This window comes from Vipera berus (assembly GCF_964194415.1).
Source record: "Vipera berus genome assembly, chromosome: 1".
Taxonomy (NCBI): Eukaryota; Metazoa; Chordata; class Lepidosauria; order Squamata; family Viperidae; genus Vipera; species Vipera berus.
This window is the reverse complement of record NC_138202.1, coordinates 1,398,899-1,414,708: the sequence shown is the minus strand read 5'-3', so window position 1 is coordinate 1,414,708 and position 15,810 is coordinate 1,398,899. Positions and strand designations below refer to the sequence as shown.

At 50.6% G+C, this 15,810-nt stretch overlaps 2 protein-coding genes across 2 annotated transcripts in view; both read right to left on the bottom strand.

The window, feature by feature from the left end:
* The window catches only part of FBN3 (fibrillin 3), a gene marked incomplete at both ends in the record, with an annotated part of 201,276 nt that overhangs the window by 46,929 nt on the left and 138,537 nt on the right, over positions 1-15,810 (bottom strand). Inside the window, 3 exons of the mRNA XM_081314809.1 lie at positions 398-520; positions 1,327-1,449; positions 2,280-2,405. Of these exons, the coding sequence (XP_081170935.1) occupies positions 398-520; positions 1,327-1,449; positions 2,280-2,405 (372 nt within the window). The remainder of the gene's footprint in view (positions 1-397; positions 521-1,326; positions 1,450-2,279; positions 2,406-15,810) is intronic.
* LOC308677033 (nicotinamide riboside kinase 2-like) overlaps positions 1-15,810 on the bottom strand; it is an 828,951-nt gene that overhangs the window by 803,164 nt on the left and 9,977 nt on the right. The gene's annotated exons all lie outside the window — the stretch shown is intronic.

The window sequence follows — 15,810 nt, the reverse complement described above, 5'->3', positions numbered from 1 at the left end:
CCATAGGGTCGTGATGGGTCGGACACGACTTCGCAACTAACAACAACAACAACTGAGCGGTTTACAAAGTCAGCCTATTTGCCCCAAACAATCTGAGTCCTCCTTTTACCGACCTCGGAAGGACAGAAGGCTGAGTCAATCTTGAGCTGGGTAGAGGATCTAACTGCTGACGGTGGGTAGAATTAGGCTGTGGTGCTGCATCCTAACCACCGTGGCGCCACCACGGCTCTTTAACATTGTTAATATTTATGACTTTAACAGGAAACTGCCCAGAGTTGCTTTTCAGCGCGATAAGCGACAGGTGGCAGATAAATTTAATAAATAAATAGTATCAGGAAAACACCGCACCTGGGAAACACCCCCCCCCACAGACCCTGTGGGGATGGATCCTCCTTACCGACACACCCCACTCCGGTAGGGTTCAGCTCAAAGTCCTGAGGACAGTTGCAGAGGTAGCTGCCCGGCGTGTTGACGCAAAGCCCGTTGATGCAATTCACCGGATCGGCACACTCGTTGATGTCTGTCGGGAGAGAGTTAGATGGGAAAGGAGTTAAATGCGGTGTGGGAATTGCAGATGGTGTCCCGTCCTCGGCGGAAGACACTGCCGAACCACAGGTGCCAGCCACACTGCGATGGCCCTCTCCTTGGCTTGTGGATTTGCAAGCAAGGTTGGATGGAGGACTTGGCAGAGAGGAAGAGCTGAGCCCACCCAGGGACATCGGGGGTGGGAGGGGAGGGATTACTGCCCCCTCCCCCGGCCTGGGTCTGGAGCTTTGGTTCAATTAGAATAAAGATGGAAGGGACCCTTGGAGGTCTTTTAGTCCAGCCCCCTGCTCAAGTAGGAGATCCTAGACCATTTCAATCAATCAATCAAACAAACAAACAAACAATCTGAATAGAGCCGGAAGGGACCTTGGAGGTCTTCTAGTCCAGCCCCCTGCTCAAGCAGGAGAACCTAGACCAGGGGTAGGCAACCTTGGCTCTTCTACAACTCGTGGACTTCAACTCCCAGAATTCCTGAGCCAGCATGGCTCAGCATGGAAACCTCTCCCTTTCTCCTCAGCATGGCTGGCTCAGGAATTCTGGGAGTTGATGTCCACAAGTCGTAAAAGAGCCGAGGTTGCCTGCCCCTGTCCTAGACCATATCAATCAATCAACCAATCAACCGTCATAAATACATGCCACTTGATCAGGTGACCATGCGGATGCTGCGATAGTTCTTAAGTGCAAAGACCCAGACATAAGTCACCTTTTTTCAGCAGCAACTTCGGAAAGCCGCCCAGTGAATAGGACCACCTGGAGGCACGATGGGTCTCCCCTGCTCACCTGTGCAGTTGCCGCCGCTCCTGTCCAGCTCGTATCCATCGTCACAGGCACAGCGGAACATCCCGGGAAGATTCTGGCAGGTGCCGAAAACGCAGATGTTTTGGAAGGTGCATTCATCAATGTCTGCAAGGAGACACAGCACATTTTAACCTCAACATTCTCCGCCCTGAACTGCTTAAAAAAATCTGGGCTGACTTGTCCCTGGCTGATTTGTTGCCAGTTCAAATGTGGTCCCAGGTCGGATTCCCAGGCCCATCAACGCCCTGGCTCCAGCTTTTGAGAGGTTTAACAAGATAACAGAATTAGGAAGGGACCTTAGAGGTCATCTAGTCCAATCCCCTGCTCAGGCAGGAGACCCTATCCCATTTCAGACAAATGGTTCTCCAAACTCTTCTTAAAGACCTCCAGTGTTGGAGCATTCACAGCTTCTGGAGGCAGGTTGTTCTACTGCTTAATTGTTCTGACTATCAGGAAATTTCTCCTTAGTTCCAGATTGCTTCTCTCCTTGATGAGTTTCCACCCATTGCTTCTTGTCCTGCCTTCAGGTGCTTTGGAGAATAAGTTGACCCCCTACACTTTGGGGCAGCCCCTGAGATACTGGAAGACTGCTATCATGTCGCCCTTAGTCCTTCTCTTCATTAAACTAGACATACCTAATTCCAGCAACCGTTCCTTATATGTTTTAGCCTCCAGTCCCCTGATCATCTTTGTTGCTCTTCTCTGCACTCTTTCCAAAGTCTCAACATCTTTTTTGCATCGTGGTGACCAAAACTGGATGCAGGTATTCCACGGGTGGCCTTACCAAGGCCTTGTAAAGTGGTATTTCACACACATAAACCTCTAAACACTAGCAGCAACTTCGCTGGCCTTTTGTGCAACTCTGTCTCATCCCCTAAGACCCAATTCCTGCAACCATTCTTCTTATCCTAAGTCCAGTTCCTAAATCAGCTCACCTTGGCAAGCCTTGCTGTCATCAGTTGGGTTGAAGCCCATTTCGCACTCACACCGGTAGCCCCCGGGGGCGTTGAGACACTGCCCATTCTCACAGAGGTTGACATTGTCGGCGCATTCGTCCACATCTGGAAGGGAAAAAACGAGGCATGGTCAGGCCTGTCGTCTCTCCAGCTGGCATTTCCAGAAAAAAGAAACTCCTGGGACATAATTTTACCAGGAATATAATACTTTGCTGAAAATTTACATTGGCACAGAAGAAGTGAAACCAGCTCTAGTTTTCCCGCTCGAAGGCTTGCTTAATTAAACAATAGATTCCCTCGCCCTCACCCACCGGGTGTTCACATTGTCCAATAGTAATACTGCTTTTTGTTATGGAAACAGTCCACTGCTCCATCGAGCACCTGCCATAGTGATCTTGGCAAGGTCTCAAAAGATGCCTCCTCGGTTGCCTAGATCAGAGGTCCCCAACCTTTTCGGCACCAGGGACCGGTTCTGTGGAGAAAGTTTTTTCCATGGACTGAGAGTGTGTGGTTTTGTGTTCTGCCTGCATCCCACGGATGGGGCTTTGCTTGTTTGTGTGGACCGGTTGCTGCCATGCTGCTGCCAGGTACCAGTTGGGGACCCCTGGCCTAGATCAGAAGTCTCCAACCTTTCTCAGCGGACAGGAGGGAAAGGGAGGAGGAAGCATTTTACACGCGCGCTGTCAACGCTGCTAACATCGAATGTTCTTGCTTGACAAGAGATGAAGAAGCAGCTATTTCATATGTTAAACTTGTGTATTGCTTTAAGAGATTGAGTTAAGGCTGGGAGGGGGGAAGAGGAGGATTGTACCTTCAAGGCCATCTGAAATTAAAGAAGATAAGAACTTGGCGGGTTTTTCTAACAGAAGGGAAACTGATTCTTTCAATTAATTGGAGAATGTGATTAATGACAAAATTAGAAAGGTGGAGAATTGTGTTTTAATATATTGTGCAAGGGGGCAGAGATTTCAGATTCCAGCTTCCTTCGAGCAAGCATTTGCCGGTGTATTAGGCTAATAAAGGGCTTTTAAGTTAAACCATGCCTCAGAGTCACCTGAAAAGCCCATACGTCGGAAACTTGACACGTGTGCTAGTAGCGCCCTGTTTTTGCCACGTGGCGCCCTGTTTGCGTAGCGGAGGCACTCGCATGAGTGGGGGTGAGTGCATGTACTGGCCAGCCTGTTCTGTGGCCCGGTGGCCAGCAGGCCATGGCCCAGTAATGGGCTGAGGCCCACAGGTTGGGGACCCTTGGCCTAGATACCATCCCTCCCACCTCTGCATTCCATTCCACAATCTCTACTGTTTTTCTGTCAAGCTACCAGCGAGGCAGAAAATTTGGGTGAAAAGGGCGAATCCGTCTTGACAAGGCCTTCCTCTCGGTTGACAACCACACAGGAAATACCCTGTCAAGCTCCTTCGGTATCACCCGCAAAATGCCGGTTAGCTGGAGCAATTCAATCAGAGGGTTGCAACCTTCCTAGTCAGGCAGATACCATGGGGACTCTGAAGGGATGTCGTGGGCACACTCACAACATGGCTGCCACAAAGACATGGCCGTTTCCAAGCTCAACAAGCTTACAAAAGTGCACCCTGCTTCCCCCTTCAATGCCCCAGCAATACCCTTGCTGCTCACCCAACTTTTTTTTCCGCGTAGTTGAATAACTGAATTGTATTGTGCACCATTTTTAATGCCTAGGAGGATTTGGGGAGGGGGGGGAGAACTAGGCCTTCTGGGGGCAAAAAAGGAGGATGCAGCAGGCTGGCTCAGAGCCAGGAAAGTTCTGTCGGAAGAATAATTTGGGGTTGCCATTCAAGCCGGGGCTACGCAAGAATAATAATAATAAAAAATGGGATCCAGGCAGCTGTGAGGAAAGAAGAAATATTTATTCCTAAAAGCACAGAGTTTGCCTTTAGGGACCGCTGCAGAGAAATGGGGTACAGCGACAAACTTTATTCTTGTGAACATGCAGTCCCTCTGGGAGACCTAACTTAATTAACTCTGCGTTTGCAGACCATATCTTTTGATATGTGGATTGGGCCTGGGTAGCTTATTTAGGGGTTTGAGGAAGTTTGCTGATTTTAGTTGATTAATTTAGTTTCAGCTTGACTGTCAATTACCTAGTGGAGATTCTCAGACTACTCTGGATCCTGTTAATATTTTAAGGGACGATGGAAACAGCGTGAAGAACAAAATATATTTGGATTGTCAGATGTTTAGTGCCAGCCATGGCAGTTCCCCAAAAAGGTCATCAGATGGGAGCAAAGAGGCTTCTTTGCTTCCACTGATGAGCCAAGGGTCTCAGACCCCATTGGCAGAGTGTTTTATGGTCAGGGAGGGACCAAGACCCCCCATAAATACCTCTGCACGAGGGGCTGCTCTTTGTCTTAAGGTTCTTTTCCTAGCTTCTAGTCTTTGTTCAGTTATGTTCCAGTTATGCTATGCTAGCTTGCTTTCTTTCTATCTAATCTAACGATGAATAAAGCTTCATATGATTGCATCTCTGCGTGATGCCTTTTCACTTGGAAGTACCTTAACGATCCATCGACCTCAGTGAAACTATTTCACAAGTTGGAAGCAAGAGGATGGTTTAAAGGAACGCTTACAAGATGTCTGGAGGATCCAGCACAAATCCATTTATAACAGATGGCAGGAAATCTCCGATTGTGACCCGAAGTCATCAATGCCCTTAGGGGGGTTTCTGCCTCCTGGGCGCGACCTTCCGCCTGTTTCCATACTCCCCTTAATGACGAGTCCAAGCACTGGAACTCCGAGAGGTGGCTGGGCTTAGATAGGGGCCTCGAGTTGAGACGTGCTAAGAGGCCCCTGATAAAATTTTTAGCCGGTTATTTTAAAAGGTTAGGGAGGGGGCGGGATAGGGGGGTAGGGAGGGAATCTTTAACCGGCACTCAGTCTGGACCTGTTAGGGGTCCTGACGGGACGGGGTCGGGGGAGGTGGCTGCTGGTTCTGGGAATGTGGGGGTGGGGCTTCAAATCCCCACGGCGATAGGGAATGGCAGCAGGTGCTTGCGCGGAGGGCCATATCAACACCCGGGATTGCGCCCCCGCTATCTCCGAGCGGTGGCGCGCTCCGACCCTCCGGTTAGCACCCTCTTACCCGGGGATGAGGGTGATCAGGTCCCTGAGCTCAGGTTGGTCTATTTTAACGCTAGATCCGTAGTTAACAAAGCTCCCCTCATCCATGATCTGATCGAGGAGGAATGTGCGGATCTAGCGTGCAAGAGGATGAAATTGACCGGTTCTATGAAGCCCTACAGCACCTTATAGAACTAACACCCAAAAATGATGTCCTTATCATAATGGGGGATTGGAATGCTAAAGTAGGAAGCCAAAAGATAACTGGAATAACAGGCAAGTTTGGCCTTGGAGTACAAAATGAAGCAGGGCACAGGCTGATAGAATTTTGTCAAGAGAATACGATGGTCATAGCAAACACTCTTTTCCAACAACCCAAGAGACGGCTCTACACATGGACATCACCAGACGGTCAACACAGAAATCAGATTGACTATATGCTCTGCAGCCAAAGATGGAGAAGCTCTATACAGTCAGTAAAAACAAGACCAGGAGCTGACTGTGGCTCAGACCATGAGCTTCTTGTTGCAAAGTTTAGGCTTAAACTGAAGAAAGTAGGGAAAAGCACCAGGCCAGTCAGGTATGAATTAAATCATATCCCCGTTGAATATACAGTAGAGGTGACAAATAGATTTAAGGAATTAGATCTGATAGACAGGGTGCCTGAAGAACTATGGACAGAAGTTCGCAACATTGTACAAGAGGTAGCAACCAAAACCATCCCAAAGAAAAAGAAATGCAAGAAAGCAAAATGGCTGTCTGAGGAAGCTTTGCAAATAGCTGAGGAAAGGAGGGAAGCAAAAGGCAAGGGAGAAAAAGAAAGATACGCCCAATTGAATGCAGAATTCCAGAGAATAGCTAGAAGAGATAAGAATGCCTTCTTAAATGAACAGTGCAAAGAAATAGAAGAAAACAATAGGATAGGGAGGACCAGAGATCTTTTCAAGAAAATTGGAGAGATGAAGGGAACGTTCAATGCAAAAATGGGCATGATAAAGGACCAAAATGGCAGGGACCTAACAGAGGCAGAAGAGATTAAGAAGAGATGGCAAAATTACACAGAAGAACTATACAAGAATGAGCTTAACGTCCCTGATAATCACAATGAGGTGGTCACTGACCTCGAGCCAGACATCCTAGAATGTGAAGTGAAGTGGGCCTTAGAAAAGCTGAGCAACAACAAAGCTAGTGGAGGTGACAGTATTCCAGCTGAGCTATTCAAAATCTTAAAAGATGATGCAGTAAAAGTGCTACACTCAATTTGCCAGCAAATTTGGAAAACTCAACAGTGGCCACAGGATTGGAAAAGATCAGTTTACATTCCAATTCCAAAGAAAGGCAGTGCCAAAGAATGTTCAAACTATCGCACCACTGCACTCATTTCTCATGCTAGTAAAGTTATGCTTAAAATCCTACAAGCTAGACTCCAGCAGTATGTGGATCGAGAACTACCAGAAGTACAGGCAGGATTTCGAAGAGGCAGAGGAACTAGAGATCAAATAGCCAACATACGCTGGATCATGGAGAAAGCTAGAGAGTTCCAGAAAAACATCTACTTCTGCTTCATTGACTATGCTAAAGCCTTTGATTGTGTGGATCATAACAAACTGTGGCAAGTTCTTAAAGAGATGGGAGTACCAGAACATCTTATTTGTCTCTTGAGAAACCTATATGCGGGCCAAGAAGCAACAGTGAGAACTGGACACGGAACCACTGATTGGTTCCAAATTGGGAAAGGAGTCCGGCAAGGCTGTATACTGTCGCCTTGCCTATTTAACTTATATGCAGAGCACATCATGAGAAAGGCAGGGCTAGATGAATCAAAAGTTGGAATTAAGATTGCTGGAAGAAATATCAACAACCTAAGATATGCAGATGATACCACTCTAATGGCAGAAAGTGAAGAGGAACTGAAGAGTCTCTTGTTGCGAGTGAAGAAGGAGAGTGCAAAAGTTGGGTTGAAACTAAACATTAAGAAAACCAAGATCATGGCATCCAGCCCTCTCAATTCCTGGCAAATAGATGGGGAAGAAATGGAGGTAGTGACAGATTTTATTTTCCTGGGCTCCAAGATCACTGCAGATGGGGACTGTAGTCAAGAAATTAAAAGACGCTTGCTCCTCGGGAGGAAAGCCATGGCAAATCTAGACAGCACACTAAAAAGCAGAGACATCACCCTGTCAACAAAAGTGCGTATAGTCAAGGCTATGGTCTTCCCAGTTGCAATGTATGGCAGTGAAAGTTGGACCATAAGAAAGGCTGAGCGCAAAAGAATTGAGGCCTTTGAACTCTGGTGCTGGAGAAGACTCCTGCGAGTCCCTTGGACTGCAAGGCGATCAAACCGGTCAGTGCTAGAGGAGATCAACCCTGACTGCTCTTTAGAAGGCCAGATCCTGAAGCTAAAACTCAAATACTTTGGCCACCTAATGAGGAGGAAGGACTCACTGGAGAAGAGCCTAATGCTGGGAAAGATTGAGGGCAATAGAAGAAGGGGACGACAGAGAATGAGGTGGCTGGATGGAGTCACTGAAGCAGTAGGCGTGAGCTTAAATGGACTCCAGAAGATGGCAGAGGACAGGAAAGCCTGGAGGAACATTGTCCATAGGGTCGCGATGGGTCGGACACGACTTCGCAACTAACAACAACAACAGCGTGCATCACGGAAACTTGGTTGGGTTCGGAGGGAGGGGTGCCTCTTACCGAGTTATGCCCTCCAGGTTTCCGGGTGCTGCACCAGCCACGGGCTCAGGGCAGGGGTGGCGGGGTGGCAGTGGTTATTCGGGAGACTTTGTGTCCCCGGGAGGCCACCATTGTCCAGATGGCCGGGAGTGAATCCCTCCTCTTGAGATGTGGTCCTCGGGCTCAGTTGGGCTTGTTGCTTGCATACCTGGCGCCCGGCTGTGTGGCAACAGCCCTGCCTGAGCTGCTCGACACTCTCTCAGGGTTGGCGGTGGAGTTCCCCAGGCTTATAGTCCTGGGTGACTTCAACCTGCCGTCACTGGGAGGGTCGTCGGAGTTAGCTCGGGAGTTCATGGCCTCCATGACGGCCATGGGCCTGACCCAAGTTATTGAAGGCCCGACTCATGTGGGGGATCATACTCTCGACCTGGTGTTCCTATCTGGACAGTGGTTGGATGATCTGGGAGGGGGTTCCCCGTCCATCACCCCTCTGTCATGGTCAGATCACCACCTCCTGAGGCTGGTTTTCCGTTATGCCACCCCCTGCCGCTGGGCGGCGGAACCGACCAGGTGGTTCCGCCCCAGGCGCCTAATGGACCCGGATCGGTTCCAGAGGGCGCTTGGGCCTATACCTATCACCCTTACCCACAGCCCAGTCGATGCTCTGGTGGAGGCCTGGGAAACGGCTGCCGCCAGGGCACTTGACTGCATTGTACCCATGCGACCTCTGACCCGGCGCAGATCCCGTTGGGCCCCATGGTTCTCTGTGGAGCTCCGGGAGATGAAGCGTTGGAGACGAGGTCTAGAGAGCGGTTGGAGATCCAGCCGATCCGAATCCGACCGATTGCAGTTAAGAACCTTTATAAGGTCTTATCTTGCGGCGATAAGGACGGCGAAGTCTAACTACTTTGCCGCCCTTATCGCGTCCGCAGATAATCGCCCGGCCGCCCTGTTTAGGGTGACTCGCTCCCTCCTTAACCAGGAGGTGAGAGAGGATCCCTTGCGGGGACGAGCCGAGGAGTTTAGTCATCATCTGGAGGACAAAATCGCTCAGATCCGGACCGGCTTGGACTCTGACTGGGCAGAGTCTCATGTGGAGGAATCGGGCGGTCTTGAGCACGTTATCTGGACTGAGTTCGACCCTGTTTCCCCTGATGATGTGGACAGGATCATGGGGAGACTGAGCACCACCACCTGTTTGTTGGATCCGTGCCCCTCCTGGCTAGCTTATGCGGCTCGGGAGGGAACACGAGGCTGGTTCCATGCAGTAATAACTGCTTCTTTGAAGGAGGGTGTCTTCCCTGCCGCCTTGAAGGAGGCGGTGGTGAGACCCCTCCTCAAGAAGCCTGCTTTGGACCCGGCTGTTTTAAACAACTATCGTCCAGTCTCCAACCTTCGCTTTTTGGCGAAGGTTGTTGAGAGTGTGGTGGCGCATCAGCTCCCTCTGTTCCTGGAGGAAACTGATTATCTGGACCCGTACCAATCGGGTTTCAGGCCCGGACACAGCACGGAGACGGCATTGGTCGCGCTGGTGAATGATCTCTGGAGGGCAAGGGACAGGGGTTGCTCCTCTGTCCTGGTCCTATTAGATCTCTCAGCGGCTTTCGATACCATCGACCATGGTATCCTGCTGCGGCGTCTCAGGGGGTTGGGAGTGAGAGGCACCGTTTTACGGTGGTTCTCCTCCTACCCCCAGGGCCGCTCGCAGTCGGTGTTGACGGGAGGGCAGAGATCCGCCCCGAGGCCTCTCATTTGTGGAGTGCCTCAGGGGTCGGTTCTCTCGCCTCTCCTGTTCAACATCTATATGAAGCCGCTGGGCGAGATCATTCGTGGCTTCGGGGTGGGGTATCACCAGTACGCTGATGATACCCAACTTTTTCTTTCCACCCCGAACCAACCCAGTGATGCCCTCGCTGTGATGTCCCGGTGCCTGGAGGCGGTTCAGGTCTGGATGGGGAGAAACAGGCTTCGTCTCAATCACGCCAAGACTGAGTGGCTGTGCATATCGGCATCTCGGGCTAACCAGACTATTCCACCTCTAACGATGGGGGGGTGAGGTGTTACCCCCCGTTGATAGGGCTCGCAACTTGGGCGTCCTCCTGGATTCACGGCTCAATTTTGAAGATCACATAGGAGCCGTGACCAGGGGGGCTTTTGCACAGGTTCGCCTGGTGCGCCAGTTGCGTCCCTATCTGGACCGAGACGCCCTACGCACAGTTACTCATGCGCTTGTGACCTCCCGTTTGGACTACTGTAACGCTCTCTACATGGGGCTGCCCTTGAAGACCACTCGGAGGCCTCAACTGGTGCAGAATGCGGCCGCGCGAGTTGTAATGGGGGTCTCCCGATACTCCCATGTAACACCTCTACTCCACGAGCTGCATTGGCTTCCGGTTGCCCTCCGGGTGAAATTCAAGGTGCTGGTTATTACCTATAAAGCCCTACATGGCCTGGGTCCGGGGTATTTGAGGGAACACCTGCTGCCGGCATCAAATGCCCTTCGCCCAGTGCGCTCCCACAGGGAGGGTCTGCTCAGGGTCCCACCGGTAAGAGATTGCCGGCGGGTGATACCCAGGGATAGGGCCTTCTCAGTGGGGGCGCCTGCCCTCTGGAACCAGCTGCCAGTGGAGCTGAGGACTGCCCCCGACCTCCGGTCATTCCGCCAGGGCCTGAAGACCTGGCTCTTCGAGCTCTCGGGCCCAGGCTGAGGAGTAATTTATTTTAATTTGGTTTTTTTTAATTGCACAGGGTTTGTTTAATCTTTTTTAAATTGGTTTTAACTTTTGTATCGCTGGTTTTTTTTTAACTCCCTGTAAACCGCCCTGAGTCCTCAGGGAAAGGGCGGTATATAAATGTAATAAAATAAATAAATAAATCTAAGACGGCATCCCTGCCTACAGCCAAGCCTTCAGCCCCTGAAGCAATCTCCGCTGCAGGTGAGAGCACAGATGACCTCCATCCCGTCAGAGGATCCAGCAGAGCATCTAGGACCCCTTCACATGCCTCTCTACAACTGAACGCCACAGAGAGAGGCATGGAAGGCTTGCAGACCGCCCAAGACTGCTCAGATGCTGCAGAGACAGACCTGGCTGAAGCCAAACGCCGCGTGAGTAAGATGACTGAACAGGAACGTGAAGAGCTGCTTGTAAAGTTTTTTACAATGCAAAAGAGGAGGACACCAGCGCAGAAAGCCTCTGAACACCTGGTGAGTCCCTAGCGACCACGAGGCCTCCAAATATGGTGCCGGCCACCCTTAGTGACCCCGGGACCCCAGGGCTTTTGGCACGAACCCCCCCGCCCAGCTGTGAGCTACAGCTTCCTGGGGCAAGCGGAAACAAGATGGCTCTGCCCAGAGCGCCCACATGGCCTGGCACAGGAAACAAGATGGCGGCCCCCAGTAACCCCACATGGTCTAACAAAGACAGGCCTCAACTAAGCCTGGATGGCCAGCAATCCCTGGCATCCAGCCGAAATAGCATGCAATCCCTGGCATCCAGCCAAAGCAGCATGCAAATTCCTGGGTCCTCCCCACCACAAAGCCTAAAGTCCTATGATGGCAATGAGGTCTGTCCAGCCGAGGCAGATACAAATACAGCAATTCAAACAGCCATCCAGCTCCTATCTGCCGCCCTGGGGGCCAAAAAGACGTCGGGGGTAGCCAGCCCCCCTCCAAGGCCTCCTACCCTCTCCCCGGGGCCCAACTGCCGGGAGGGGTCCAGCCTGGAGCCTCCCCCTCCCAACAATCAACCCCCGCGGCCTCCCACCTTCTCTTCAGGTCTTCAGGACCAGCGATGGGCTTCTCAAGGCAAATCAGGCAATCCTGGAAATCCAGTGCCCAGGGGATCTCAGGAGGCATTTTGCAATCCTCAGGAAAAAACTTCGGAGTCCCAGCAAGCCGGCAAATCTGGGGTCCGCCCCCCCTATGCCTCACAGGAAGAAGGGAAAAATCCTGAACAACGCCCTCCCCCGGATCACATGGTTTCCGGCCACACCCATCTGGAGTTACTAAATAATCAAGAAAAAATTCCCTCCTTGACCACTAGAGGGATACCTTTCCCATTTATGTCAATGGACACTTCTGACATGTATAATAAAGGAACTGAAAAGGATTTTTCCCCATCTACTAATCTTCCAAGCAACTTTAAAAAACTACAACTTGGGGGGGAGAATTATGACAGTTGGAATAGAGACGTGCAGGTGTGTCTCTTAAAGAATGGGACTCTAGAGATGGTACTGAATGCACCCCCTTTACCCTGGGGACCCCGAGAAGAGTGGAGGCACCGCCAGGCGTTCACTACCCTGCTGGACTCATTGGATGGCAACTTGTACTCCAGCATTACAGATGGACTCAAAGCTGGTGAGCTTTGGCAGTTATTACGCAATTTATTCAACAGTGATACCCTTGGTTCACTCACCAGACTCACATCTGAGCTTTACAATACCAAACTGAGGTTTGGTGCTAGTATGCCTGAACATCTTACAAAATTAAAGGCACTCAGGGCAGAACTGATGCCCAGAAATTTCCCAGTAACTGATGCGAACATGGTTGCTATCATTCTGGCTTCCCTAGACAGGAGTTGGAGCAATTTCATTGTTTCACTGGAAGGGGCCAGGAGGGAAGACATAAATCTGTCCTACCTCACAGGAAGACTCATCGAGGAAGATAGGAGGAGAAGAAATGCAGGAGAATACGCCAGAGTCACCACTCAGCAAGTCAGAAGGGGGCACCACAACTCAGAGCAAATTAATGCTTTACTTAAGTGTTTCATCTGTGGCTCTGAGGAGCACCTCAAGAAAGACTGCCCCCATCAACATCAAGCCCCTAAACGTGGTCCCAACCAAGTAAGGGGCAAGGGGCAAGGAAGGGGGCGTGGCAGGGGCCAGGGAAATTTTCTGCATACTTGTTCCCTCACCCCCACAACAAAGGCTGATAGCTCCACTGACTTATGGTTACTCGACTCTGGAGCTTCTTCTCACATTACTAATATGAGTCAAGGTTTTAAAAGGTTAAAGAAAATTAACTCATCTGTCAAAGTGGCAAATGGTGATAAAGCTTTAGTTGTTGGTGAGGGGTTTGTCTCTGTACCTGGACTTGGAAAAGTTGAAGGCGTTTTACATGCCCCCTCCATTGCCAACAACCTATTGAGCATTATCAAATTATGTGACGATGACGAGGTGGAAGTTTTATTTCGCAAGGGGGGAGGTCATGTCACCCGGAACCAGAGGGTCATTGGAAATATTTCCATCATAAATGGTCTGCCATATTTCTCCCCTGAGAACCCACGCACCTCAGAAGGGGCCTGCTGTAGGAATGACAGAAAGTCCCCACAGCCAGCCCCAAGGCTTTCCAAGGGCAGTGTGGGCAAGGAACCTGAATCTCAGCAGGCACCTACAGCGCCACTCAAAGCAACTAGAGCCAAGAGGGTATCAGTGGGGAAGCCGCTCCACGATAAGTGTGCTCACCTATTACACAGAAGATTAGGTCATGCGAGCTTCCCTGTAGTTAAAAAGATGGGAGAATTTGCTGAGGGAGTCCAGCTCAAGGACTGTGATGTGTTCCTGGACTGTGCCATTTGCAAGAAAACAAAGAGGAAGGCTGCCCCTACCCCAAAGGTGTCATTACGTAAGGCTCAGTACCCGTACCAACTAGTACATGTTGATTTGGTCGGGCCTTTTACACCATCCCTAGGAAAGAAAAAGTATTTTCTCACTGCCGTTGATGATTTTTCACGATACGGCCACGTGTATACCCTCGCAGAAAAATCCGAAGCCTTTGACGCCATAAAGTCACTGTACAACTTTATAGAGACCCAATATAAGACCAAGATCGCACAATTGCAGAGCGATCGCGGGGCTGAGTTCATGTCCCGAAAGTTCCAGGACTGGGTAAGGCGTAAGGGCATCCGCCATTTTCTTACTGCACCATTCACCCCCTCGCAAAATGGTGTAGCTGAGAAAAGAAATGGAATTCTGCAAACTATGATGCATAGTCTAATTGCAGACGCTGGTGTCGCAGAATCATACTGGGGGGAAGCAGTCCACTACGCCAATTACACCTTAAACCGCACCTGGAGCAGTGTTGTGAACCAGACCCCATATTTCCTGGTTCACGGTAGGAAACCAAATCTAGGACATTTACGTGTGTTTGGTTCCTACGCATGGGTGCACATCCCCAAGCAGCTGCGGAAGAAGGGGAGATCTGTCTCCCAGAGACTAAGGTTCTTGGGCTATGCTCCTGGCTCCAAGGCCTACCGTTTCCTGGGAGAAGGGGGCAGGCCTGTGACTTCCCAATCTGCCTCTTTCGAAGAGGATTCCAATTGGACCCAGATCCACTCGAATGATCTGAGCCCATATGTCAACCGACCCAGCAAGGACACACCAACCACGACATCACCTGAGATGACCACATACCCTGCCACCGACGAAAGTGAGGAACAAGGCGAAGATGCATCCAGTCCCACGGAGGAAGACACGCCGTCTTCACCCCCAGCGACGCCTCAGAGACCCACGGAAGAAAGGAGCGGTGAGTGGCAGAAGGTAAGGAGGTCAAAGCGGTCCAACAAAGGGATCCCGCCAAAGAGAATTGACATTGGCCACATCGCGTCTGTCAACAGCGTTGTGGTCACCCCAAAATCCTTCTCTGACATCCAGGAGCTGCCCATCGAAGAGCAGGAGAAATGGCAGCTCGCGATGGAGAAGGAGATGCAGAGCTTAAAGAAACTCAAAGTCTTCACCCCCCAGCAACCACCAAAAGAGAGGAAAGTCATTGGCACAAGGTGGGTTTACAAGGCCAAACCACTTGCCAATGGCCTCTACCTGTATAAGGCCCGTTTGGTAGCTCAGGGCTTCGCTCAGCGCTACATGGAAGACTACGCCGAGACTTACTCTCCAACCGTCCGGGCAGAGAGCGTCAAGGCCGCCCTCGTGACTGCAGCCGCTCTGGGAGAGGAAGTCTTCCAATTCGACATCCAGACGGCTTACCTCCATGCCAACTTGGACCGGCAGATCTACGTGAAGGCCCCTCCTGGCTACCAGCAAGAAGGGGGAAATACATGGTTGCTCCACAAAGGGTTATATGGCCTCAAGCAGTCAGGGAAATTATGGTATGACTGTCTTAGAAAAAGTTTAGAACGAGTTGGTTTCACTGCATCCCATGCAGATGAATGTGTTTTCACACGCAACTCCAAGGGTACCACAGAACGGGTGTTAGTTTATGTGGACGACCTATTATATGTAGGGCCTGACAAGGAAGGGTGTGATGAATTTGCCAAGGCCCTGGAAGAAAGGTTTACTCTGAAGTCTTTGGGGCAGGTTGACAAGTACTTGGGTGTGCACATTTTGGCCACTAAGGGGGGGTTCGCTCTATCTCAAAAAGAAAAGATAGAGGAATTACTGGCCAAATGCAAAATGGCAGAATCTAATCCTACGCATAGCCCAATGCAAAGCGACTTTTACAACCACACCCACAAGGATGGTCCTGAGTTCACAGATAATACGCTTTACAGATCTGTGATTGGCTCCTTGCTATACATCAGCAATTGGAGCAGACCTGACATAGCTTTAGCTGTGAATCTATTGTCCAGGCACGTGGAACACCCAAAGGAATTCCACTGGACTGCTGTTAAAAGGGTACTTAGATACCTTAAGGGCACAGCTGATGCTCTCCTTATGCTAGAACCAGAGAAGGGGAAGACGGCCCAGCTCTCCGCTTACTCAGACGCAGACTGGGCTGGCGAC